The 27,042-nt window shown below is 46.1% G+C and overlaps 9 protein-coding genes across 9 annotated transcripts; 5 read left to right on the forward strand and 4 right to left on the reverse strand.

The window, feature by feature from the left end:
- Window positions 1–496: 496 nt before the first annotated feature.
- Window positions 497–3,995, forward strand: N7478_001785 (uncharacterized protein; the record flags this gene model as incomplete). The annotated part of the gene is made up of 2 exons (XM_056917999.1): window positions 497–832; window positions 936–3,995. 2 exons carry the CDS (start codon window positions 497–499, stop codon window positions 3,993–3,995), a joined length of 3,396 nt encoding a protein of 1,131 aa, XP_056783610.1.
- Window positions 3,996–4,281: 286 nt separating this feature from the next.
- On the reverse strand, window positions 4,282–8,129 carry N7478_001786 (GAF domain-containing hybrid sensor histidine kinase/response regulator; the record flags this gene model as incomplete). The annotated part of the gene is made up of 5 exons (XM_056918000.1): window positions 4,282–4,526; window positions 4,581–6,205; window positions 6,270–7,531; window positions 7,599–7,737; window positions 7,807–8,129. The coding sequence occupies 5 exons, from the start codon at window positions 8,127–8,129 to the stop codon at window positions 4,282–4,284; spliced, it is 3,594 nt and encodes a 1,197-aa protein (XP_056783611.1).
- Window positions 8,130–9,318: 1,189 nt separating this feature from the next.
- Window positions 9,319–11,089, forward strand: N7478_001787 (CMGC/MAPK/P38 protein kinase Sty1; the record flags this gene model as incomplete). Its single annotated transcript, XM_056918001.1, has 9 exons — window positions 9,319–9,374; window positions 9,454–9,501; window positions 9,577–9,706; window positions 9,775–9,818; window positions 9,872–9,971; window positions 10,029–10,385; window positions 10,450–10,528; window positions 10,584–10,767; window positions 10,822–11,089. 9 exons carry the CDS (start codon window positions 9,319–9,321, stop codon window positions 11,087–11,089), a joined length of 1,266 nt encoding a protein of 421 aa, XP_056783612.1.
- A 159-nt stretch (window positions 11,090–11,248) lies between these two features.
- N7478_001788 (uncharacterized protein) lies at window positions 11,249–14,415 on the reverse strand (the record flags this gene model as incomplete). Its single annotated transcript, XM_056918002.1, has 4 exons — window positions 11,249–12,546; window positions 12,610–13,195; window positions 13,251–14,032; window positions 14,082–14,415. The coding sequence occupies 4 exons, from the start codon at window positions 14,413–14,415 to the stop codon at window positions 11,249–11,251; spliced, it is 3,000 nt and encodes a 999-aa protein (XP_056783613.1).
- A 972-nt stretch (window positions 14,416–15,387) lies between these two features.
- On the reverse strand, window positions 15,388–16,119 carry N7478_001789 (glycoside hydrolase family 11 protein; the record flags this gene model as incomplete). Its single annotated transcript, XM_056918003.1, has 2 exons — window positions 15,388–15,790; window positions 15,854–16,119. The coding sequence occupies 2 exons, from the start codon at window positions 16,117–16,119 to the stop codon at window positions 15,388–15,390; spliced, it is 669 nt and encodes a 222-aa protein (XP_056783614.1).
- A 2,500-nt stretch (window positions 16,120–18,619) lies between these two features.
- On the forward strand, window positions 18,620–20,657 carry N7478_001790 (sugar porter family MFS transporter; the record flags this gene model as incomplete). The annotated part of the gene is made up of 8 exons (XM_056918004.1): window positions 18,620–18,688; window positions 18,746–18,797; window positions 18,886–19,141; window positions 19,200–19,448; window positions 19,501–20,029; window positions 20,100–20,277; window positions 20,332–20,397; window positions 20,452–20,657. 8 exons carry the CDS (start codon window positions 18,620–18,622, stop codon window positions 20,655–20,657), a joined length of 1,605 nt encoding a protein of 534 aa, XP_056783615.1.
- Window positions 20,658–21,056: 399 nt separating this feature from the next.
- On the forward strand, window positions 21,057–22,004 carry N7478_001791 (uncharacterized protein; the record flags this gene model as incomplete). Its single annotated transcript, XM_056918005.1, has 1 exon — window positions 21,057–22,004. The coding sequence occupies one exon, from the start codon at window positions 21,057–21,059 to the stop codon at window positions 22,002–22,004; it is 948 nt and encodes a 315-aa protein (XP_056783616.1).
- A 1,102-nt stretch (window positions 22,005–23,106) lies between these two features.
- N7478_001792 (uncharacterized protein) lies at window positions 23,107–23,628 on the forward strand (the record flags this gene model as incomplete). The annotated part of the gene is made up of 1 exon (XM_056918006.1): window positions 23,107–23,628. The coding sequence occupies one exon, from the start codon at window positions 23,107–23,109 to the stop codon at window positions 23,626–23,628; it is 522 nt and encodes a 173-aa protein (XP_056783617.1).
- A 1,202-nt stretch (window positions 23,629–24,830) lies between these two features.
- On the reverse strand, window positions 24,831–26,396 carry N7478_001793 (DUF3712 domain-containing protein; the record flags this gene model as incomplete). Its single annotated transcript, XM_056918007.1, has 3 exons — window positions 24,831–25,561; window positions 25,635–26,059; window positions 26,140–26,396. 3 exons carry the CDS (start codon window positions 26,394–26,396, stop codon window positions 24,831–24,833), a joined length of 1,413 nt encoding a protein of 470 aa, XP_056783618.1.
- Window positions 26,397–27,042: the final 646 nt, after the last annotated feature.

Genomic DNA, 27,042 nt, shown 5'->3' on the forward strand with positions numbered 1-27,042 from the left:
ACATTTTTAACCCCTGAAAAATGACTTCATGAATAATGCGTCCATGCACGAATGATCATCGACTGATACTTTTATTAAAGTTATTCATACAGAAACTTTTAGCTGTTGGAGTATGTGGCTGTGCCTAGTGCGCTTAGGCGTGCTAAACCTGAATGGGTACGGGCCGCTATGGTCGTAGCTGGTTGTACGACATCATGTGACAGCAAGATGCAACTTAGTCTTATTATTAACCCGTCACAAACTCAAGTACATCTTGACTCCTTAATAACAACACTCTTACCAGCGACTTTTCAACAATCTCAGTCAATACGACTCAGCTGCATTCCATAACTGGGGGTCGACAAGCAATTGGCCCCCATTCCGAAGCAGACTCCACCTCGCTCCGAGACTCTACCCTGTTAAGCTCAAGATAGCAAAGGTGTCAAGTCCCGAAAACACAACACCCAATGTGTCTTACAAGTTATAAACCTCTTCTGATGAATCAGAACCTCGCGACATGGTCTCTCTGCCTAGGACACTAATACCTGCTCCTCGCCTATCAGCCGCACTACGTCTTGCCCAAGCCGTCTCAGCGTATGAAGCTGATTTGACACGAGACCAGAAAGAGGAGTTTAACCATCATCGCTTACGTGCGAATGAAAAGCCACCCTCAATTCAAGATGTAATGCGACTTACCGCGGACATTGATGAGCAATTGTCTAGTAAAATCCGTGGTCGTTGTCTGGGTACTCGGACAACCAATTTTTTGCAATGTGTCCAGCAATTCACGGCTTTGGGCGACCTGATTGTGGGTGGTTCGCAGAATTTAGTCGCGAGTGGGGTGTGGGCGTTGGTTCGTACGTCGTTGAAGGTTTGTACATACTCTACCCTCTGGCTTGATGTTAGAATGTATACGGAGGAGGGAGGACTTCATACTAACATTGCATTGTTTACAGTTAATATTGAACTTTTCATCTTATTTTGAGAGAATATCTAGCCTTTTCATGGTTATTGGGCGGTCGGCACCGCGATATGAGAAATTAGCAATTTTGTATCCCCGGTCGAAGGAGTTGCAGTCCTTTCTCACGGAGTACTTCACAATCGTGGTTCAACTTTGCCATCGAATTCTCAGATTTACTCAGAAGTCTACACTTGGCAGAATTGGAGCCACGTTAAATGACTCTGATTTGATTGGGTTTCAACAGCAGCTAGAGTCCAGAGCTAGGGATATCAAAGATGAAGTCAATTATCTTATGGCGCAGAGGATAGAAGAGCAAGCGAGCTTCACTACTCATGTATGGTCTAGAAGACCATCTAAGGAGATTATCCACCAACGTCAGATGAAGGCTTACTTCGAGGTACTGGATTTCTGTTCGACGTATGACTACATGTCGCCGTGGAAACAGGCGCGAAGGCTTGGAAATACGACTTTGTTTCACCTGTGTCTGCAGTATTTGACTTGGCGAGAGCGCGCATACTCGAGTTCTTTGATTCTAACGGGGAGACTTGGATCAGGCAAATCGGTCTTGTTGGCAAATATGGTAGACGACCTGAACTTGCATTTTCAGGGTCAAAACACAACAGTGGCTTTCTTCTTTTGTCGTCATGATTTGCCAGAAAGTCTCAAGCCGCGCGCAATGATCGGGTCTATAGCTCGTCAGCTCCTCTGGTCAACACCTGATATAGCTGAACGAGCTAGCAATTATACTCTCAGACCACAACTGGATGATTTTGAAACGATACGAGGCTTACTTCAGGCTCTGCTCCCAGCTGGCTTTAAGGCTTACTTGGTCATCGATGGTCTGGATGAATGTGAAATCAACGATCGACAAACTGTGATTCAAGAGCTTCGCTTGCTGCAGCAACGGTACTCAATCTGTCTTTGTGCCTCTGTTCGAAAAGAGCCCCGAGACTTGTACGACATTGATATTGTCTGGGAGAGGTTTGAATCTTCTGTCGTGGGTGCTATACCTGATAATTCGAGTGATATCGAATTGTTCATTGGGGCGGAACTCGAGAACCGTATAAAATCTGGACAACTGACGATTGGAAATCCGTTGTTGATACTAGAGATTCAAGATGCTCTGCTGAAAGGGTCACAAGGAATGTTCCTTTGGGTTGCGCTTCAAATTGACAATCTTTGCACGATGTGTACAGACGAAGCTATTCGCCATGCATTAGATGATCTCCCATCCACACTCTCCGAAACGTTCGATCGAATACTTCGAAAATTTGACTCCAATCTCGCGCGATCGTATCAGAAAATGATTTTGGAAATTATTGTTGCAGCCCGATATCCGCTCACGCCAGATGAGCTACGAGAAGCTCTCAGCGTGGTCCCGGGTGAAACTACGTGGGAGCCGTCTAAACAAGTCAACGACATATTTAATATTTTGACATGTTGCGGAAGTTTATTAACCATTGATGAAGAGCAAAATACTATACGGCTCGTTCACAGCAGTGTCAGACAGTTTTTGATTGAGTCCGAGTCAGTGGATACTTCGAGATTTACGCTCAAGGAAGCACGGAAGCGAATATCTGATATAGTTATCACGTATCTCAACTATAATATTTTTGAAACTCAGTTGTCGACACGAGTTACTCCTAATATACAAGTTGATTCGGCGCCTGCGAAGATCTTGGGATCGAATTTCGAAGTTCCCAACGTTGTGCGTGAACTTGCAGTGAGCCTCTTGAAGCTCCGAAGAGCACCGGGGTTTAACATAACCACGGCGCTTGATCAATTCAGCCCTCGACAGAAACATACACCCGATCATAGTTTCAGATTCCTTTCATATGCTAAGTCCAATTGTCTATTCCACTTCACTACTACTCTGGAATCTCAGACACCTGGTCATGTCGACGAGCTATTCCTCAGACTGCTCAGCGGTACCATGTTGGATAAAAACACCACCGACGGGCAAAGATTACTACTGGCATCTGCAAAAAAGGGAATTGAATCAATTTTGAAGCCTCTGCTGCATTCAAGCCACTTAAATCCCAATTCAAGAGATTCATTTGGTCAAACTCCCATATTTCTCGCTACTGCCTCTGGACATGAAGACATCCTTACCTACCTCCTCAGTATAAAAGCAGTAGATCCAAATCTCAAAAGCAAAAAGCAGCAAACACCCCTCCACATCGCAATCGAGAACACACACATTTCAATCTCAAAGACTCTCATCCAATCAACCCGAGTCAACATCAATGCCAAAGACCACTCCGACCGAACGCCCTTACACTACGCCGTCCAAAACATTTCCGCACTCCCAATCTTCAACCTCCTCCTCGGCTCCCCCTCTATCCTCTTCGACGAACCAGATATCCAGGGTGACGCGCCTCTTCAAAAGGCCCTCGAAAAAGGCAACACCCTCGCCTCAAAATCCCTCTTATCAACCGGAAAAGTGAAAACAAACACCGTAGACCGACACGGCATTACATACCTCCACTTGGCATCTAAATACGATTTCACAGGCGAAATCGTAAAAATTCTTCTCAAAATACCCTCTACAGATCCAGACGCAGGGGATAACAAAATGATAACACCCCTTCATCAAGCGGTTAAAAGCAAGAATCTACCCGCTTTAAAGGCAATTCTGGAGTCAGGAAGAATCAATCCTCCATTCAGGGTGAATGGGCGCCGTCTCAATCCTAATAAATGGACTGTTATGCATGCTGTAGCTCAGTATGGAGATGAGGATATGACCCGTCTAGTATTGGGGTTTGAGCAGGTTGATCCTAATTCGGAGGATTATGATGGGAAGACACCGTTGCATTATGGGTGTTCGGCTGATAATTTGCAGTTTGTGAAGTGTATGCTTGAGTTTGAGAGGGTTGTTGTTAATAAGAAGGATCATTCGGGGAGAACGCCGCTTCATGTTGCGTTTATGCATAATAGTTCTGCTGTTGCGGATTTGCTTCTTGCGTCGAAGAGGGTCGATCCCACGGAGAAGGATAATGAGGGGAGGACTCCGTTTGATTATGCTGAGATTGGAATGTTTCTTCCGGGGGATTAGAAATGAGTTGTTTCGACACTTTCATGATTGATGCGCTAGTGGGAATTTAGATTTCCTAGAGGCTGGGCTTGGACACGATCTGTAACTTTACGACCATATCCCCTTGTTGTGTATATATGAGCTCAAAGCTTGAACTGGAGACAACTTGAAAGAATTTGATAAGTGCAATACATATGTTATTATTCTAATGCAACGTGGGTATCATGCAACGTGGGTATCATGCAACGTGGGTATCATGCTAGGCGTTAATGCAGTCATTATATAGAACATTGGAAAGGATGTCATATCACGTCGATCCCTGACCGTGCTCCTCATTCCAACGATCCAGAATCTTCTTCACCTCCTGAAATGCAACGGGCTTCGTCAAGAATAAGTCCATTCCAGACTCGATAGCCTTCATCTCATCAACGATACTACTGAGGCCCGTAAGAGCAACAATAGTAGAGGGCCTTACTTGATCTTTGCGTCCCCTTTCAAACGCACGAATAGCTCGCGTGGCTTCAAATCCATTCATGAGAGGCATAGAGATATCTGTGAAATGTTAGTAGGGAACAAACAGAAACATGATTGAAGAACTAGACCTACCCATGAAGATTATATCGTAGCCCTGTTTATCAGCTTTGACGGCATCTAGAGCTAAATTGCCATTTTCCGCGGAGTCCACGTATGCTGATTTGTGTTTCTTTAAGAATGCAAGTATGAGGCTCAAGTTGATTTTGTTGTCTTCGACCACTAGGATGCGAGCACCTCTCTCCATTGACTCTGGTTGAGTTGTCTCTTTTGGCTGTGTGTTTGGTTGAACCTTTTTGACTTCGACGGCCGGCACTTGGTTCGTTTCCTGAAATCCTTCCTCCAGTTTAGGGGACTGAATAGGCTGTTTTTCGATTTTCACGTGTGCAGGGGGCTTTGGTAAAATCGCTAACTCCGAAGGTAAGTTAAAAGACCTCTTCTGGTCGAGACACTTCTTTATAAATCTGGCGAGCTTGTGCGGACCCCAAGGCCGATTGATGATATGCACATTGCAAGATCTGATTGAAGATGTGGCGCGCGTTGAATCTCCACCGACATACTCGTTGCTGAAGATAAGGGCATTGGTATTTCCGGCGTTTCGACCATTGATATATTTGTCTAGAGGAGCTCCATCAAATAAGATAAGATCGGCGGGTGAGTCTGAACAGAAATGGACGATTTCTAAACCAAACCAATCGGTCAAATATCGGCAGACGGTTGACCAGGATTGAAGCGAAGAGACATCTTCGTATTTCGCATTGATTATAGAGACGGTTTTACCGGAGTGGGTTTGGCGCAGAATCTTTGCATCATTAGGAGCTACCTTTCGCTCACGTGTCTCAGTTGGAGAGGGCAATGAGCCAAAATGAGCTTCTAGTTCTTGTCCTGGGCGGATGAGAGGTAGAGAGACTTTGACGGTCGTTCCCTTCCCTATTTGGCTTTGAAAATTAATGGTGCCGCCAATAGGTTTAATTAGGCTTCGGACGATGGAAAGGCCGAGGCCAGAGCCCGCGGCAAGTGAATCCTCCTGGACGAATGGAACAAATAATCTCGATCGCAAGAACTCCTCGGAGATGCCTCTTCCAGTATCGGAAACTGTCAAGGTGACCAGGTCTTCCTGGGTGTTGTGTCTTGAAGAGTCTTCAACTTCTAGTCGGAATGAGACTTGGCCCGCCTCGGTATATTTCATTGCGTTACTGAAGATGTTCATGATGATTCGTCTTAGAGCTCCAGGGGGGATATGATAAACCCAATCGTTGGGTGCAATGTCAATTGTTACTTTGACTTTCGGGTGAGTGGAGGTTGAACGTGCTGTCATGCTATGCTTTGTTTCGAGGGATGATAACAAATCGGACGATGAAGAGAAATGTTGATTATGGTAGTGACCTAGAGAGACTCCATCGACAACTTCTTCGGCTAATGTTGAGAGGTCAGTTGTGACATATACGTCTAAATGTGTCGCGGATCGATGCATATTTTTCAGCTCCAAAGTGGTCGTTCTTCGGCGATCTAGATGTCGAAATCGTTTTTCCAATGATAAGATCTTGCTGTAATCTAGGACTTGATTCATTGTATCCAAAAGCGTGCGGCCACAGGCATTGATCGTGTCCATAAGGGATCCTTGGTAAGGATTCAATTCGGTTGTTTGTAAGATTTCTGCTGCTGCCAAGATTCCATGAAGCGGGCTTCGCAATTCGTGTCTATATCGTTTGTCAGCTATCGACTGATAAGATTGATCAGATACTTTGGGATGTTCGGACTTACGATATACTTCCGAGAAAGTCGGCTTTATGACGGTCGGATATCAGCGATTCGACTCGACTGCACTCGACCATCACGGATGATCCAAAACTTAGCAAAGAGCCAAGTTCCACTGATTGATCAAACACGTTGCTCTCGATGTTATTCCAGCAAAAGCAACCACCAAACCATTGTGAATTGGCAGAGCTCCACAATGGAACGAACATCACTTGTGAGGCACCTAGAAAGCAATCGTTGAGCATCTTGTTCTCTTTAGTCTTCCACTTCTTCGGTCTTTTTGATCGGACATAATTTATCCTAGAAGCGTAGTCCCTCGGCGAGCCATCTTCGCTATCAGAGCTTGAGAGCTGGCCATCACGATGAAGAGACCATATATTTCCTTTCTGATACCTGTTAAGAAGACGATGAAGAAATTCTTCATCCATATTCGCGACCGGATACGATATCGGGACCTCTTCATTGGGGCCGAAAGTATCCTCTTCCGTGGAAACAGCCAAGATGGAGGCGTGCTTTCCGGTCTCTGCGGAACTAGAGAAATCACTGTCACTATTCAGGTCCACCATTGGGTCGTTTCCAGCCTCCAGGAAAACGACTCCACTGTCTCCTCCGAGTTCAAGGCTTTCTCGGATGATATTTGCGGCGCGTCGAAAAGTCGTCCAATTTCCTAAGTTGGTATCGACACCATCATGTTTAGACTGAGACCCATTATCAGAGGATGATGTATCGTAGCTTGATTGGCTGGACGGGTCAGATCCGTTGGGATTTGACGCTGCCGAATACCCGGAGCTACTAGAGCGAGATCGATGGGAGGATACGCTGTGAGCTTTTCGATGTCTAGAATTTCTGCTATCTCGTGATGCATTGCTTGTCTGCCGACTCAAAGTTCCCTGGGATCCACTTGACACCTCGAAGCTGGATCGACCATCAACAAAATGGCTTATTCCTTTGGATAGACGAGCGGCTCGCCTACCTTCTGAGGCTTGGCGACTGACCTTTAAAAAGTCCATGATCAACATTGCCATGTGACCCATGGACTCCCGATCTTTATTTGAGAATTCGGGATGGGGCTTAGTGTCAAGAACAAAAAAACAACCGACGTTGATGTTGCTGTCTGTAGTTAAAGGGGTTCCGGCATAGAATCTAAAGCTGGGATCTTCTTTGACTAATGGCAGATGCTGATAACGTTCGTCTAGGGACATGTCGTTCGAGATGATGAAATTGTAGTCGCCCGTGGTCCGATTAGAGGCAGGCAATGCAACAGTGTCCTAAAATTGTGTAAGCGACGTATAAATAGGCCACCGGAAAGCATTCGCCGGCGTAAGTCTATCTTACCTGGCACATGTTCCAATTGCTGACGTCCAGCGTCGAGCAGCCATTGTAAAGGCCTTTACTTAACAAGTCATATTTGTCTGTGCTTTCAGTCGTTTGACCGGCCTGTGCGATAATAAATTGAGAGTCTCGGTCCGATACACTGATCAGAAGGTTAGCCATGTGAATTCAATCTACGCTGGGCAGATATTCAAGAGGTTAGGTGGTTTACCTAATAAAAACGCGGTCCATACCCAAGCGCAGAGCAGCCAGTTGAGCGAATGAACCAAGGGTTGAATTTGCGTCACCCAATATTAATGAATCCGGCATGGAATTCATGGGAGCGGCAGCAGGCTGGGGGCGGGTCTGCAACGCATTTGGCGATCGAGATCGAGATCTATCTGGAAATTGGAAGTCATTCTGGTCCTGATTGTCGGGGGTTATATCCTCGTCGATCGCATCGAGACGTTCTGGTCGAAAATATCGATAAACCTCGCGGGCTCGACGGCCTGCATTGTGCCCATCGCGATTAGCCGTAGCAGCGGGAGATGACATGGTTGTCGCCTTCTATTTCAAGGTACGATTTGTGAGATCAGAAAGACTGAAAGGCTAGCCCGCCTAGAATCCCGGCGTGTTGGTAAACGGGAAATTCCAGCCGAATGGATTTAGAGTGTGGCAACTAAGCGCGCACGGCGTTAACCAGCGGCAACACTATTACTTATGTCAACCAGCCGAGGTTCGACAGTCCAGAGGGCGAGAAATGCTCAAAGCAGGAGCGATATTGAATGAATTTAGGGAGAGAGTCTAGACAGACGTCAAGATCCATCGTGGGGATATGAGGATAGTAGAGATTTTTGCGGGTCGTGGGGAGAGGGAATGGCTGAAGCGGTTGGCTAAGCGGAAAAGGTAGCAAGAGCAGGTATTATTGGCGGAAGGTCACGGCAATCAAGTTATATACGCAGTAGTATGAAAATTACGATGAAGACCAGAACCAGGTATGGGGATTGGACCCGCTTAAACGGAAAAAGCAACAGGGAAGGGGGAAACCGAAGGATGCGTTGGGAGGAAATGGAGAAGCAGAAGCAAACAAGGACTAATCTTGGAATGAGACGTTATACTTGGTCCGCTAGTCCTGAAATAGTTTAGCGCAACCAGAAACAAGATATTGGTCTTTCAATGTCGGCAACGCTGCCACCAATCAGAAGCCACCGTTGCTATATACACTTCATGCAACAACTTATGACTCTCATGCCCCTTGAGGGGATCTGTTCAGGCTTTTCTGATTCGCGGGATCTTTAAAGAGCTGAAGTGGCACATAGGACTTGAAAGTAGCTGAAACCTTGATGATCTACACCGTTGATGTAGGCAGATGAATACTATCAGGTTATATACTCCGATCTGCCTCCAATGGTAACCGTTCTTGAGCCACCCAAGCCACAATATACAGATAGCGGATACGTCAGTTGTCCCACACTAGATACGATTGGGTTAATGGTTTGATGTGTTAGAGGTCAATCTCGTGTTTCACACCCGAGGCCTTTGAGCTGGCCAGACTCGACCTGCAACTGGAAAGCTCTGGATCCACTAACCACCCCCCAAATTCCTACCCTATAGCTCCCACAGCTCAACTGCTCATTTAGCCCCCCTCTTGCACCGTTAGCTAGCACTCCTCCCCATTGCCATTTTTTCTCAAGCATCCTCCAAGCTACGTTTGTGGTCTGTGCACTCTGAGGATCCCACCAAAATGTCAGAATTCTTGTCGACGTCCATCATGGGCGTCAGCTTTGAGCTCACGACTCGGTAAGACTGGATCTGTTGCCCAGGAAATTCGGGCACTGAAAACTTCGCTGCCAACCTCATCAAGCTAATTCGACTCCAGATATGACGACCCCTTACCTGTGGAGCTAGACGCATTCGGCCTTATATGGTACGCGATTCTATCTCCATCGCTTTTTCCCACGCGCAGAAACGCGAAAACATGGATGCTGACTTTGTCGACTAGCTCTGCAAATGACCGCATTTTAAAGAAATTGGTCGCTATTAAGAAAGTGACGAGGCCATTTGGCTCCGCGACGCTTGCAAAACAGGCTTTTCGAGAAGTAAAATTGCTCAGATATATGCAACATGAAAATGTAAAGATGACCTTCAAGTTGTCACCAGCATGACTTATTCGATGAACCCATGTTAATATTCTTTACAGATAATTGGCTTGTCAGACGTGTTTATCTCGCCGCAAGAGGATCTGTACGTAAATCACCGGTCGCAGACTTCGTGTTACCCAATTGACAGATTATCAGATATATCGTGACAGAATTAATGTGGACCAATCTTCAGCAACTAATTGCGAAGGGACCAGTCCACGATGACTTTGCTAGATACTTCACTTATCAGATTTTGGTTAGTGGGAGCTGTCCACCTATATTGACGTCACTCAATCTGACAAATAAACCACAGCGAGGCTTGAAATATGTTCATTCAGCTGGTATCATCCACCGGGACCTTAAACCAAGCAGTCTTTTGATAAACGAAAATTGCGACCTACGTATCTGCAATTTTGGTCATGCTCGATTGCAAGATCACCAAATGACAGGCTATGTCGTCACAAGATACTACCGTGCTCCAGAGGTCATGCTTAATTGGCAAGAATATAATGAGAAAGTCGATATTTGGAGCACAGCATGTATTCTTGCTGAGATGTTGCGAGGAAAGCCTCTCTTTCCGGCTACCTCGCACGCCGAACAATTTAATCTATTCGTTCAGCTTCTGGGTAGTCCGTCCGACCGGACCGTGGAAAAGATTAAGAATAAAAATGTAAGTTTGGGAATTCCTCGGATTTTTACACTTTTATGCCGATATACTCATCTCTGTTCCTCAGACAAGAGACTTCGTTCAGAATCTGCCCCAGTGCAAGAAACAGTCATTTAAAGAGACATTTCCCGAAATTAATAGCTCAGGTATGATTCATTAAGCCACAAAGTGACGTATCAACACCAAGACTAACCGAATCAGTTTCTGACCTTTTGGAAAAAATGCTTCTCTTCGACGTGGATGATAGAATGAGCACAGAAAAAGCTCTTTCCCATACATACATGGCACCTTATCATGACCCTACCGATGAGCCGGTTGTCGAATCCAAATTCGACTGGCGCTTCGACAATGCAGATGTATCTATATCTGCATGGAAAGCTGCAGTGTAAGTATCTAACTAAATTTCTCTGGGACAAAGCTAATTATCTGGAAACGAAAGATTCAAAGAAGTTATACTCTTCCGCCAACATTCCACACAAGCGAGATACCAAGCCACATTCCGGAATGCAATTATTAAAGCAACTAATGGACATCCAACGCCAGAAAATGAGAGCCCGGGGCATGTCAAACCGGATCATTTAGCGCCAACCCAGGTGGCTAATTCTGTTACGGCTTTTCCGATCCATGAGATTGAACATTTCCTTCCTGATGACGCTGAAAACTTTCTCGATGATGACTATTCCTCATTTATTAACGACTTTAATTAATGGATTGGCGTTTGTTCCGGTACTCATTCAACTTTTAATACTCGAGTCTATTGATGAAACACCCATTTTATTCTTAAATTCACGACCGCATTTGTGTCAGAGATCATAAGAAAATATCATTAGTTATGTCTCGAAATACCAAATTCAACTATATTGATACTACTCTAACTGATCCTTCCGATATGGTACAATCTTCACAGGATAAGCAAGGCCATAATCTGCCTCACTCGGTACAGCAGCAATTCCCTCTGCATGCTTCCCGCTCGTCTCAAGCTGATCCCAGTAATTCCGCAGCACATTACCCAGGGGGGTGCTGACAACAACCTCCACGACATTTTTGCCTTGGCGAAGGAAAGATCCAACATCCGCTCGAGCCCAGGTGATATCTAGGGTTGGCAACTGGTGCCCATTCACCGTTACTCGTGCTGTATGTGTAACCGGTCCAAGATCAATGAATGCGCCTGAAACACTGGTTGAAGTTGATGGCCAGGTAAATGTAGTTGTGTAGTATCCTATGCCGGAGACATTTGTAAGTGATGATGAGATCTGGTTCCAGGGTACGAGCGAAGGGGTATGGAATGTTTGATTTTTGCGTGTTGCTCCTTCCACGTTGTAGAAGTCTGACAGCGGGGACCATGACTCGACGGTCATTGACCAATTGCTGAGTGTGAAAGGTTCATCTGTCATTGGAGATAAGGATACTTTCTTGCCGTTTGACAGGTTAACGGTTCGGGATTTTTCATCGTAGGATCGTAGGACACTGAGAAATTTTCCACTTCCGGTTGTTGGGAGAACAGGAATAGTGGTATCCTCAATATGAACGGCTGCTTTGGCATTTCTTTGGAATCCAATAATTGTAGATTGATTCCCAGCTAATTGTATGGGAATGGTTGTATGTGTCTTTGACTGCTTGTACGCCGGGATCGGCGTAACCTCTCCTGACCAGGCGTCGTAGAAGAAAGGCACACCGGTTGACTCGAATGAAATAGAACCAGAAGATTTGCTGTTATCGAAAGAAATACCGGTCGCATCATTGTAAATGTAGACGTAAGAAGTGGCATCAGTCGTGTCCTCTCTCCACATGGTATACCAAGTACCATTTGAGGAGACTGAGCTTCGTGGAGTGATCTCAAGAGATTGAAGAGTCTTTGCAAGGTCATTCGATCCAACGACATGGACATTCTTAAGAGACTTGATCCCATTCAGTGATTTTATGGCCCTAGTGGCGGCAGATGGGTTATATCCGCTAAAGTTGGATGGCAACCCTCCAGAGAAAATGATTGGGAGGCCAGAATGAGCATACTTAACCAGCTTATCCACGCCGAGGGTCGTGATTGTCTCGTTTGATCTGACCACTAGAGCCTTGAAGGCCTGTCTATTCGGTGCAAATTTGCCGTTGGAAACGTAGGCTTCGGGAAGTGCGAAGTTATCGGGACTCAGATACTCGTAGGTATAACCTAAATCCAAGTTTGACTGGTTAGTATAATATAATCTATTGCAGAACGTTTTCTGAGTCTTACCAGCATCCAACAAATCAGTTGGTTCATAGCTTGTAGAGACGGTCGTATAGGTTGTCGATTTTGACCAAAACGCAATATCGACTTTAGGAATTCCAGTCTGTAGAATGAATTGGTTTCTGGAGACCCAGTTCAAAAAGTCCGAATAGAAAGCAAAGGCAGGTTGACGGGGTCCATGCATCTCCGAAAAAGCATAAGTGAACGTTGTAAAACCTGGCCAAGTTGTGTTGCCATAGTTTCCAGAATTGGGAAACCCGTGAATGATGAAATTGTTGACAGAAGCTGCAAAGGACCGCTTGAATCCCCAGATAAGCTCCGATATGGACTCTTGATAGGCACCACCGTAAATAGCACCAGCCTCGCTTGAGATGATACGCTTGCCGGCGAGATTTGCTGGTCCGGCGAATTGCCGATAGCCATCAATATTGTTACTGAAACCTAGGGTCTCGCACTCGGGGGCGTTTACATGGGGCACATTGGCAAGCATGTCCAGGGGGAGGTTATATGCTACTTGTGCCGAGAATTGGACTCCTAGGTCATTGCTCCATTTCGTAAGGGCTTGAAGGTACTCGGCATTGAGTTCCGTGAGCTAATTTGTTAGCTGGAACTATTCACAGGCCAAGCTGACAAAATTAAGGACTTACTGTTTGTTGATAATCGACGACATGGCTCGCGCCCGAGTCTTTTTCATCAGTGATGTAGGTGATATTAGAGGTTTCTCCACCAGATCCCACCAAGAGGGGAATATACTTGGCGACATCGTATCCCCGGTTGGACTTGAATGTTTTCTCAAGGCTGGGCGTCCAAAAGGTTGAAACAGCGTACTCCTGGCTATCCTCCCACAAATAATTTCCTACATCCTGGATACTTGAACTGATCTCCTTGTTCAAAATTGAGTCCTTCCAAAAATCGATGATCACTTGGGCACCGGCAGAAGAGAAATGATCAACCACCCATGATCCATTCTGCTTGTAATTTGTGACTGGTGACTGTGGCACGGCTTTGGGGACTGATGAAGAGGTTTGGTCGGCTACTTCGCGGAAATCGGAGTGAATGAGATAGTAGGCGAATAGAACAGTCTCGGTCCCGGACGACTTGCTACTTGATTTGATGTTAATTTTTCCATTGGATGCGATCATACTCGTAACGTCTTTTAATGAGCTCTCGTAGAGGACTGCCTCGGATGAAGTGCTCGATTTGATCGCGCCAGTTGTTGCTGCGACCAATTTTCCAGATCCCCAGCCGGGAAGCGTACCCTCAAAGCCTTTGGCGCTGTTAAAGGTTGAGTTATGGGCAGCAAGATCCCAAAGAAGACCTTCATCATTGTATGGTGCTGGAACACCCGCACCCTGATTAGGACCATTCCCGAAATCGATTATTAGGTTATATTCCTTTGCTACTTCGAGGACCTTGTCGACCATTGTCCCTAAAATGGGTTAGAAAATTGTTCAGCGACAGTCGAAGGGTATGCTTACTCCAGGGAGCGCTGCCAAAGCCATACACAGTCCAGTCTGTTTGTAATGGTGCCTGGTTTGCTCCTCCGTAACTAGATGCATCTCCATACAGATAGTAGCCTAATAGTTCAATGCCTCCTGCTCCTGCCTTTCCAATTGATTTGATGTCCTCGGCGACAACGCTTAGATTCATAGATGCATCGTTGGCCCAGTACCTGAACCGTGGTCTCACATTAGATGAAGGGTTTTTGAAGGTGCCATAGCTAATGTCGGAATCGACTTGGTCATTTGTGCCAATCGCAGAGACACTTTGCGCGGCCACAACAGCCGCCGACAGAAAATTTACAGGACGCATTCTGGTCACATGTGTTGGGTGACTGGTCCAATTGAAAGAACTAGTGTAACACTCTCATATATGCTTGGAATGATTCACCCAAGTCTTCGTAACCCGCCCCTTTATTACATATGACTGCCCCTAAGCGAACGCCTCATAAATTGTTCCCGGCATAATGCTGAGCCGAACCGCGAGGGTCCACGAGTGTGGGGTGTGAAGTAGCGATATTCAGCCCAGCATAGTAGTGATCTGCTCATTCCAGTGTCAAGGCCCGGTACGCATTAAGGCACGCGAATAGAAGAATTCATTTGTGGTTCTTTTGTGGGGACGGGAAATCCGGTCGGTTCAGATCGACCTACTGCCGATGTGCACGGCCAGGGGCGCACGTCGAGCGTATAAACTTGAAGCCACGCAGAGAGCTTTCTATCACCATGCATGGTGAAAACGCTTTAATCCCCGCACTTACTCGCTGGTTCCCGGAATAAATTAAACCGAAAACCCGGGGAAAGTATCATGCGGAGGATTTTAGTTGCATAAACCCCGGATTCTTCCTACAGCCTGCGTTATGGTCTTCCAACCAGGTTCGGCCCCACCTCGTCAGCAGGGATGCGGGGCCCGGAATTTCCGAGCATTGGCATTTCCTCCACCATTGCCGATAATCAAGATCGAGAAAATAGGATATTCCGCCGATCTTGGATGTACCTGACTAATGCTAGTTTAGAATTTGCATGAATATGGCCTGCCTTGATCGCGCATTGGGTATTTTTATCGCTTGGTTTATGGAGATGTCATCTTTTAAATTGTCGATCACCTTTGTGTGCACCTAGTACTAATGGAGACTGGGTATGTTCAGTGAAGACTAAATTCCAAACTTGAAGCACTCATTGAAATCCCCACTAAATTCACTTGATACACGATGAGCACACCGAAATACGTTCCGTACTGTGCATCTCCGAAAAATATCAGACCTATGTCGCCATACCAGCTGTTCATCTACGACACAGTAATGGTGGAAGATCCACTGCTCTCATAGCCCTCAGTAGAAACAATTTGGTAATTGTATGTGGTGCCCATACTCATTCCAAGGCTAGCCCAAGCATTAAAGTGATTTGCGGTAGTCACAGTGCCGCTAGAGCGCTTACTCTGGCGGATGGACCAGTATTGGTTGAAGGTAGCAGTACCGCTGACAGAGGGCTGGTCAACCTGTTGGTGCTCGTAGATATCGTAAACAGACCCATCGCTTGTGACTGTTCCCATATGAGTCATTGCGCTACCAGGGTTGTAGGTCCCATAGTCTTCGAGGATGTAGTACTCCACCAATGGGCTAGTGGTCCAACCATAGACAGAGAGATAGGCATTTCCAGAGGGACTGAATGTTCCCGAGAAAGTAATATCCCTAAGGAAGAATAATTGTTAGTTGAGGCTTTCTATATTCTAGGTCATATTCTAAGTAACCTACCGGGCGCTACCGGTCGACCATCCCTTGCCGGAGGTAAAGTCACCACAATTTTCCCAAGTGACACTATACTCGCCCGCGGCGCCGTTGGTATAATCGACAGTGCCACCACCGTTTGTCCAGAATGAGTAGTAATAGCCGTTATTGGTGCCGGTCGTGCTGGAAGTAATGGTTTGGCGCTTGTCATGGCGCTTATGGTATTCACCTGGAACAGCCATGACGCCGGTGACAGCAGCGCAAGCTAAGAGGTATGCGGTAAATGACTTCATGGCGAAAGAGATAATTCAATAGTATGTCGCTTCAAGTTCAAGTTTGGGTAGCTGGAATTTGCAGTGATTAAGATAAATTCGTTTCGGCGCGAAACAAGACCCTTTATATAGGTCTTCGCAGTATTCTCGATGCAAATATTTTGCAGGGGCTTTTTATCCCCCTCCTGGTTTCTGGTATATTAACCGGTAGGCTATTCTTTTACAAGAATTATCCCCGTGCAGCTATTCTGCAACGGAAGCTATTGTGGATAAAAGTTCCACAAATTGTCTGTCTGAAACGCCATTCCCAGACGCCGGTGTCAAGCTAGGGTCTTACTCCCGTTCGGGCCTAGCAACGCTGAACACGTCAAGAAGGGACCTTAATTTGGACAAGTGTGCTCTAAAAAAGCCACGAATAGCTACACGGTAAAAACAAAAAAAAGTACCTGAGCACTGCAGAGTTCGTGGAGAAAAGAAATTGCCCGGATCCTTGGGGCATGAACTCTATCTAGGCTATTATGGATCGTGTCGATCTATCCTTCGACTCGGATAAAACCCCACAGGAGGTTGTCATTTATTTAACAGTCACCAATCGATAATAGCCTGTGGATGTGTTATGGGATATGATCACTTTGGACGCCAGAACTGCCGGCTTGATGCCCCGCCCCACCATTCTTCAGGGGAGCGCCTCGAATCCACCCGGTACCTTGGCATTTACTTTTCGGTGAGAATGTTGCTGCATCGCAGGTTTTTTGGACGATTTGCACTGAATTGATAATTTTGGGGAACTTGGTATCTCAAATCGGCGATCATTGGCGACAAGTTTTTGATCTGCATCTCAAATCGAGCACAGAGGTACTATAAATAAGGCTAAATTGAAGCATAGGCAAGAGTTTGAAAAACCAGAATCGATCGGCTAAAGCGACCAGCGGGGAAAACAGGAATGGTGTGCTTGAATACACTATTCTATAAGGCTAATAATGGACATAAAAGTATGATCAAGGTGTATTTATGCTGCAGATACTCTTCCCCGGATCGTTTCCCATGGTTTTGGTGAGTTATCAAGCGTGGTAACAATTCGAACATCATCATCAGCGAATAAAGAGTAAGAATGGGAAGACAAAATGCAGTGATTTTTCCAGATGAAATTCAATAAAAAATCATAAAGTGTTATGTAAGATATTGCCATCACCATAGAAGTTTTTTCGAGAGATTGCTGTCGTGTCCTGTCATGTTCTTCACTACCACGTAGTCCACACCCAACTCAAAATCTCTCTCCTCGAAATTCTTCTCTAGCACTTCAGCAATCTTTGATTCCATCGGTGCAGATACTCCATTTTGAGAAACATTCTGGCGTCTTTTGTTTCTTCTCATTGGAGACTTCCTTGGCTACAAAACGCACGATGTCCTCGCTCTACCATCTACTACTCCACTTAGGAAGCAAATGGGCATAAGACATGGATTTGATATACTAGGTAAGTTCAGAAGCTTTTGGAAAACTCGGTCAATTCTTAAACCGTCTTATGTATTTGTGCAACTTGAAGTGTACGGTGCAAGCCCTGTAGACATGATCGAAGCTAAGATCATGATATGTTCAACTCAGAATAGAAAAAGCTACCAGTCAAAAGAAGCAATATCGTATCCCATCAATGATCTCTTAAATTGCCACCCATATAAATGCAAATGCCTGCGGAGACTCCATTCATGTCAGGCATTTAATCGACAAAGGTTTTATAGTAAAAGAAGGAACCTTTGACCGGTCGGGTGACTCTACGGTTAAGGAGGAATTCCGGCTCTCGGTTTAAAGGGCGAAGTTAGACTTGGGTTTGATCAAAGAAAAGGGGCATCTCCGTAGTGTGGCGTCGAATTTCCAAGATTTCATTCAGTATCCACATCTGACTTGAAGTCATCTCCAATCTGAAAATGAATCTTGATAGCAGCCAGTTGGACATGAATAAAATAAATCACGTACACTGAAGCCCCCACGTCGTCAGCGTTCGGCCCAGTTGGAGTGGCATTTCCGAGGCTATGACGCGTTCTCCCCGCGTTTGCGATCCCGCATTTGGTCGATCAGCCAGCCTCGCCAATATTTCCAGATCGGGCCTTGTGAGTCCGTTCGCCTCTCAAATGCGTCCAACCCAGCCAATCGCTGGTTATCACGGGTTGGTAGTAACCAATCAAATACCAGAGTTTTTACACCCATGTCGGAATCTTGATAACGACTCAAAGGAAACCCGCTTATTCTGCCGTCTTCAGGTGCGCCCGATGCAGATCCTCCACACTCCCCAGATTTTAGTCTCGGACAAATGCCGACCCATGCAAAAATTTTACCCGGATTGCTGCTGACCACAGTGTCACAACCAGTTAATGGCGCTATTTCAGAGGTCATGGATGGTGGTACGACGACGGAGTATAAAACCAGGCGGGTTCTCCCCGCAATTTCTCCCGCATTCCCCCCGCAATTCCTTTTCTCCAGTGTGAATAGCTTCAATTATTTTTCCTCTTGCCTTGTACGATACCAATGGGAATAAAAAACGAGAAAAGGCCCTATTTTGGCCTAACTGGAGGATGGCTCACCTTCTGGGTCACGGTATGCTCCCAGGAACCCAGTTTACTGATATGTGGACTCTATTGACACACTATATAGGTTGCGTGTGCAACGGATATGTCCCTGTTTGGCTATGATCAAGGTGTTTTCAGTACGTTCTTCACTCATATTCCGCCCATCGTTGTACCCACCTGCGTACTACTAAATAGTACATATTTGGCTAATACTGGACATGACAGGTGGCGTGGTGATCACAAAGGACTTTCTTGAACTCCATAACCTCGAAGGACCGAGCAAGACAAAGACTCTATCCACAGTAACGGCAATCTACGACGTCGGTTGTTTTCTCGGTGCGATTTGCGCATTTACTCTTGGTGAGCGCCTGGGTCGAAAGAAGTCCATCCTAGCTGGATCCACAATCATGGCCGTTGGTACCATTCTTCAGGCATCATCCTTCAGCCTTCCTCAGATATTTATTGGTCGAATTATCTCTGGGTGAGTTTGTCGCTATTAGAAGAATTGAGGATCCATACTCACAATTTCCCAAATAAAGTATCGGAAACGGTATTAATACTGCCTGCGCGCCGATCTGGCAGTCCGAGACCTCCCAGTCGAGATGGCGCGGTCGTCTGGTGACTTTTGAAATGATGATGAATATTGCTGGATATGCGACTGTGAACTGGATCAATTATGGCCTCTCTTTTGTCGGGGGTGCAATTGCTTGGCGGCTTCCCATTGCTTTGCAGGCGATATTCATTATCGTTCTCTGGTCTACAGTTCCCTGGCTTCCTGAATCACCAAGGCAAGTTCAATTAGCATAAATTATTGCCCGAAAGCTTCTAACTGTCTTTTAGATGGCTTCTTATGCATGGCAAGGAAGAAGAAGCCGTGGAAGTCATTAGCTGCCTCGAGGCGAAAGACGTCGACGATCCCTTCGTTATTGCGCAGCGCAATGAAATTGAGTTTGCAATTCGTTATGAGCAGGAGAATGGCGTTCGCTGGCGAGACCTTCTCAAGAAAAATGAGAATGATACGAAAACACTCCGTCGCCTGCTGCTTGGTGCTGGAAGTCAATTCATGCAGCAATTCGGTGGTATCAACATCATGTCGTATTATCTACCTACCGTTTTGGAACAGGCTGTTGGCATGGAAGAGAGCATGGCACGTCTACTCACTGCCTGTAACGCTATTTCTTACATGATCTTCTCGGGTCTGGCGGTTTTGTTGATCGAGCGCATGGGGCGTCGCGGACTGATGCTTCTCTCAACTGGTGGCCAATTTTTCTGCTTTCTTATCATCACTATTCTGTTGAAGTTTGCTGAAACGACGAGCGGCGATGTTACTCAGAAATATGGTTCTGCATCAGTCGCCTTCTTCTTCTTGGTATGTTATCTCTCTTGACATTGCAATATTTTCCCTCGCGACTCAACTAACGTTTTTCGCATCTGCAAAGTTCCATGGTGCGTTTGGTATTGGAATGTTGGGTATCCCTTGGCTATATCCGACTGAGATTAACTCTCTGCCCATGAGAACAAAGGGTGCTGCCCTTGCTACTGCTACCGATTGGATCACCAATTTTGCCATCGTCGAGATCACTCCAATCGGCATTCAAAGTATTGGCTGGAAATTTTGTAAGCCATTCTCGTGCAAAGTTATATGAGTATCCCAATACTGACTGAAATTAGGGATTGTATGGACGGTGACCAATGCCGTTTTCTTCCCCATTATCTATTTCTTCTACCCAGAAACAGGTCAGTATCTTTCTCAGGCAAAGTGCGAATGCCTTCTCTAACTTTTGCATACAGCCAACCGCACCCTCGAGGACATCGATGCATACTACCGATCCAACCCATCTCTTATCGTTACTACTGATCATGATGCTATTTGCAAGAACCGACCTCAAAAATACATTGACCATGAAGACGAGGAGGTTTCGAGGACGGCGAAGAGCAAGTCCTTGTCTGACCCTATTGAAGCTGACCATGTCGAGTTCACCGACCCACTTAGATAGACTTGAAATACCTACACTTAGATCATTTATGACTGTAGACAGTTACGATTTATACTTTACAACGATATGTGTTTTATGCCAGAATACTAGGAGCTTCGTGATATGGGGTGTGGGATGATACTGGGGTTGTAGTACATTCTATAAATATCCTGTTTTCGTTGAGCTACGTATATTCTACCTATTGAAATCTAGAACTTACGTATCTTTATTGCTACTACTTCCCCATTATTTACTTAAATTCACTTCAATTCACTTCACTTCCAATGCGTTCATACAACCCCTCTCGTTAACATTCATCCACCACTCTTTTAAAACATCCCTCCATCCTTGCCCCAAGACATTCAACCACGATTCCTTTCGACGATCGTCTGCTACTCCATGTTGATTTTAGCAGCAGACATGAAGAGGGACACCTGGACGAAGAAAGCTGGTGACGATTCACTCAACGAAAGCTATCTCGGGACCGCAGCTCCCAAGCCAAAGATGGATGCAAGCCCTGCCAGTGCGACCTCATGCAGTGAAAATACCACCAACATTGCAATGCCTGAGTTCAAATTGGAGATCAATATTCGCGACAGCTCAAACATCACGCCCATCTGGCTTCCTCCAACTCGCTCTTCCACCCTTTACTTTTGCCCATTCCATAAACGTCACGTCCATCACCACCCAGAGGCATGCTACATAAACCCAAAGACCCCAGAGCAACGTCGTATTAATGCAGCCACGACCGCAGCATCCAACTCGAGAGAGCCAGCATCCAAGCCAGAGAGGGAGCTAAACTGGGTAGCTGCCTATGGAAGTTTCAGATATTGGGAGAGCATGGTGTACCCCGGTACTGCGCCTACACACTTCGTGAGCATATGGGTCGCTGCCCTGGAGGGGCTGTCTTACCAAGCAGAACGCCGGATTTATTCTTTGTTCCCTATCTTTCAGTTCTTGAAGGCTGTAAGCGCCTGTAATGAGACACATGCATGGCTGAGCAGCCTTCATATAGACGTTGACGCTACTGCGCCTCCCAAGGCTGTTCTGGAATCGATAACCCACAAATTCATTGCGACTGAGAACGCACGGCTTCAGTTTCAGTCGGGGCCTAGAAATTCCATCCCTGGTGTGCCCAACAGCGTGGAGAATCAGTTTCCACCCCCAGCAAATTCAACAATTACTTTCTGCCATTTTCACGGGCGCCATGCCTATCATTCAATGGCGGAATGTCATCTAAATCCTCATCGAACTGCGATTCGATCGGGCCCCGGATCGTTTACGCCATACAGTCAAGGAGGTCTGTATACTTTCCAGGTGCATCGTAAGTACCCCTCTTATGGCCGTGACTTGCCAGGCAGGATTTGATTTTTTTATCCCTTTTTCTGAGAAGGCCAGGTCTAGCACTGGAGGGATTATTGGTGGACTTGGTCACTCAAAATTAGGATATCTCTGGATTTCGGAAATAACATGGCTTCCGAGCTTTGCTACCTAACATTTGAACTATCTACTTCCTCTGAATCACTATGGCCTTTCTAATTTCTATTTTTCTGCCTGTCCTACTCAAGAGATAAACTTATCATCTTCATTTAAGCTTAATGTTAAAAATTCTAATATAGCTACATGGAGGAGGTGGTCGGCGGCTGACGGTGTTTGCTTGGTTTGACCCACTGTCGGTAGCGGACCAATCAGCTTGGTCCGAGAGTAGCACAATGTGCAGATGTCTCATAGATACAGCAGCTCAGCTTCCTCTCTCTTTCCCTTTTCAGCATTGATATTGCTTATTCTTCACACCATTCTTTCCCTTCTGGTAAAATTTCAGGCGGCCCAACACAAATTTCTCGTAATGATCTGCCTACACTTGTATGTAAATGAGGTTATTCAAGCTTTCCCCGATAATGGTAGTCCCGTGATCTAACAGAATTGCCTATAGCATCCCCGTGTTATTGCTGCCTTGCTCTTTCTCTTCCCTCTCTATTAGGCGTCTTTTTCGCCCTCTAATTATATAACCTTCCAAGGGTTGTGACTTATAATCTATCGTTTTGCTGAACACATTTAAAATATCACATTTTGGTGCGCCACTGAAATGAAACATCAGAAAAATCATGGTATACTTCAAAGGTCTAGATTTGAATAGTAGACTGTTGCAGTCCATATTTCATAAAGCAGCCCTCTGTGTATGCATATGGATGTTTTATGATATCTATTGGGGTGTTTACAGTATTGGTATAATTGTGATGTTAACTAATTAGATATTATGACGGATAGAGCTATAAATTAAAATGGCTAACTGCTCTTTTGTTCCATACTAGTAGTAGTAGTAGCCTGGGCCGCTCATTCACTTCAACTTGAAAGCCCTGTACCGCCTACAGTTGCCTGTTCTCACTTCCAACTTGAAGATCATATCCCCATAACTTGAACCTGTCACCCCTAACCAACCTTGGAAAACATTGTCAACTTGAACTTCAAGATGTCGACCAACGTGAGGGTTCCAAAACCGAAGCGCAAATGTAAAGTTCGCTCGCCAAGGAGCTATTCACGGAGCGAGGATGGCCTATGCACTGGCGAGTATTCACGGGGCTTTGAAACGGCTGAGATTGTCCCAGCAGTCCCAGGTCGTCCATCCCGCCCTTCAATCAACAAAGCCATCAAGCCTGGGAAAGCCACACCGAGTGGTACCTCGAATGAACTACTCTTTCATGTCAAGCAAAGGAAATTTATGAAGCTGATGAATATCACTTACACCGGTCAAACGACGCCTTGTCAATTCGTCCAAAAATGGCGCGCCGTCCTTCATAAATACTTGGGGCCTTGGCCACACTCCGAGGGCTTAATGCTGGGTCCGATATTCTACTTCATCCAGACTGTACAAGCAAATCGAGAAACTGAAGCATGGGCGAACGATATCAAAGTCGACAGATCCATGCCCCTCGGAGCCATCCTGGCGCGGATCATCAATGATTTTCTCGCTGTTCAGACTGCACGACTCTAATCAAAACAAGCCAAATCCCTGTGCGAGAGTGGGAATTATGATATCCCTCGTGGCTCACTAGATTACTGCATTTTTCATCAACAAGTTGTTCATCTCTCGACTGATGAGTGTCGCCTTAATCCCGACAACTATCCAAACCTGCCCTGATCAGCGAAATACGCAAACATTCTCACGTGGTGTGATAATCAAGATGCATCGGCATAATGTCCGGGGTTGTATGAGCTGAAAAGGCAGATAAGAAGTCTTATTTGAGTTGAACAAGGAGTTGGAGCAGGATGAGATCCGCAACACAACGCCATTTTAATCATAATAGCTAATGTCAGTTGACGACTACAAAATAATAACAGACCCATTCTCAAAAAGTTCGTTGTCACCTGCCATAAACAAAAATAAAAAGCCCACCATCAACTAGGTCGATCAACTCCATCTAATTTAATTGACTTTCCCCAAGATTCCCCAGGGAGATCTGCACCCCCCGCCATTCCCCATTGGTAACTCAAACGGCTCAGCTGTGGGGTGATGTAATACGTACACAACGTACGCGAGCTGATAGACTTTCTCACATGACTGTGGAGATTGAGTTTTCGGATGCAACAATACTCGATTCAGGGCGTTTCATTGGTTCCAAAATCGAGGTACAATTCCTACCGAGGTGCATTGTCGATTACAATACGCCGATCACCTTCGAGGCTCCAGGCTCCGGCCGAGCTCCAAAATCCGTATCGACTCGAGTCGAGTCGGGATGATGTCGGGTTCCGCTGATCGGCGTCGGAAAACATGGTACTCCGGATGCAATACGGGAAATACGAAATTCGGAGAATTCAAGTTGGAAGCGGGTTTCTTGTATGTAGTTGAATGTGTTCGTCATTTAATATTATTGTATCGAACTTGTCTATGTAGGCAAGATCTATCGATCGAATCTACTAGCTGGATATCCAGTAGAGCTCTGTACAGTATAAGCCGTAACGCCGTAATCCATGAAAATCAACACACCACCCGCCTCAGGGGAATCATGACTCGAGAGTCGACGAGGGTAGATCAGAACAGAAACAAAAAATAAAAAGCATTACATCAATCGTCAACGTCGCGGGACGTGGGCGGGCATTGTAAAATTAAAACAAACGCCGTAGGGGGTCCAATAACAGTCGTAAGACAACGTCTAGTCTAAACTGTTTCTTCAAAGTCTAGGATTCTATCAAACTCTAGTGTTGATCGAGGTACCACCCGGCCAGCGAGTCGAGCATCTCGTCTCGCTGGTCTGTGGATTCGTCTTTGAAAAGCTTGCGAACATGGGGGTTTAGCCTCAAAGTTCGGGAAAGAAGTTGTGCAGCTGTTAATCCATCGCGGCTGGTATCGCGGGATTTGAGACTGCTGACATCGAGGCCGTCTTTGAGATCGTCTACAAGGTCGGTGATATTCTCGCCGCTGGTGTGATTCTTGAGCTCGGCGACGACTTCAGCCAAGCTCTTGCCGCTTCCGGTTTGGAGGAAGCTGCTCAGTGTGTTTTTGAGGGTATCCAAGAGGCCGACGGTAGCTGAGAGAGGAAGCTCGGACATCACTTCCGTGTAATATGGGACTTCTGTTCCATTGTATGTTACTGAGCGGGTGACGGAGGTAAGATTGAGGCCGCCGCTGCTCTTGATGGATGGGAGTTGATCCGCCAGGATTTGTTTGATGTGTTTGAGGATAATGCCAATGTCAAGAGATCCCTTGAGTGGGTTAGAGTGATTGCCGGGTTTCAGGGTCAAGTTTTCGATTGTTGCGTTTCCAATGGTGAGGTTGCCGCTCATGACATCGAGCACGATGGTACCGATCTCAAGTGTCAGGATTGAAGGGTTAGGAAGAATAACGGTACCATTCAGGTTAGTGCCGTCCGCTTCAGCTGGAATTAGAGAAGCATCGTTGATACTGAAACCTTCAAAGGAGTTCAGTGCTGGGTAAATGGTTAGTTATATTGTTTCAGACTATTCGGGGTTTCAATTAGGACGAGGCAAAGGTAAGCTTACTTGGTGAAAGAACACTCTTATCCATCGTCACCTTTGACTTCAACACGCCCAAAAACGAATCGGTTGTTCCCTTAACTCCCAGGGCCGTTTCTTTCTGGTTCACAACTTGGCGAACATAGTCCGTCCAGACGGTCGTGTTCAGGAGTGGCGTAGATTGATCAGTTACACCCAGTGTAGTATTTCCGCGAATAGTCATGCCAGTCAGATTGGCCTGACCCCATGGCTTGTCTGCGCCAATGTCGGCAATAAAAAGATTCAAATCAATGGGGTCAATGCGGACGGGTAGGGCGATTTTCAAATCCAGCGCCGATAGAAGAGTTAACTGGATGTGGTTCGGTAGAGGCTGCATAACAGCTGCGCTGACGAGGACCAAGTTTGATTTGTTGACGACAAGCTGCGAGATAGCGGGGATTGCGACCAGGAAGCTGTAGGAGTATCATTGATTAGCTTGAGCTTCGCTAAACTCACAACACAACATAGCTGTGAATTGATTGCGTGAACTTACAAAACAGGCAGGAAAATAGCTAGGAAAATAACATTTCCAATAAGGTAACAGCACCAGAATCGCTTCCAATGACGCGAAAACTTCTCCTTGCGCGACTGTGTAGTCGCCAGCGAGAGACCGCCAGCTGTCTCGACCTTCTCTAGCTTGGAAGCATCGCCGACCCCTGTAGGAACCAATGGCCCACGGTGAACACCGAGAGAGTATTTAGCATCATCGGCGCTCAGGTAAGCGGGTCGGTCATCTGTGTTCTTTCCCATTGTGACGAGGGGTAATTGGAAATGAGCTTCTTTATTATCTTGTCGCAACCCTCTCTCACGCACTCTCAATTGATCACAGACGCGAGAGAGACAAAATCAAATCACGAGAATCAGGGACGGCGATCGCCTATATGTATCGAGACGGTCTATCGGAGTGGGAAGGGAGGAAATTCCGGGGATCGCCTCTTGGGGGGTAGCATTAATTAGCATTAACGTATAGCACGCAAGCGAAATAAGCCCTTTTTTTTTCTTTCTTCTTTTCCGTCTAAGTCGTATGGAGAGCCCCCGGACTTTCCATTATTCGGACTAGGGATCCATCAGACCTCCTTGAGTGGAACCAGTCATGAAAAGCAAAAAGTGGATAATTGTCACGATGCGTCGGAGCACTCTTCCCTGTCCCGGACAGGATCCACGAGTGTAGTGGGCTGGATGCAGCAGGGATCGGCAGAGGAGATGGCGATCTACTAGGAACCGCGGCTTACCGTCAACCAAGAACGAGCAGAAAAGGGGGTTTGGATGGGGTTCACATGGGCCGAGCGGGCTTGAGCGGGTGGATCCAATAGTGCGGATGGTGGGTGGAGACGATGATGCTTGGGACGGATTTTGGGGGCTTTGATTGTCTGAGAAACTCGGGATTTTTGGTCAT

Source organism: Penicillium angulare (genome assembly GCF_028827245.1).
Source record: "Penicillium angulare strain IBT 27051 chromosome Unknown utg000002l_segment0_segment0, whole genome shotgun sequence".
NCBI classification, from domain to species: Eukaryota; Fungi; Ascomycota; class Eurotiomycetes; order Eurotiales; family Aspergillaceae; genus Penicillium; species Penicillium angulare.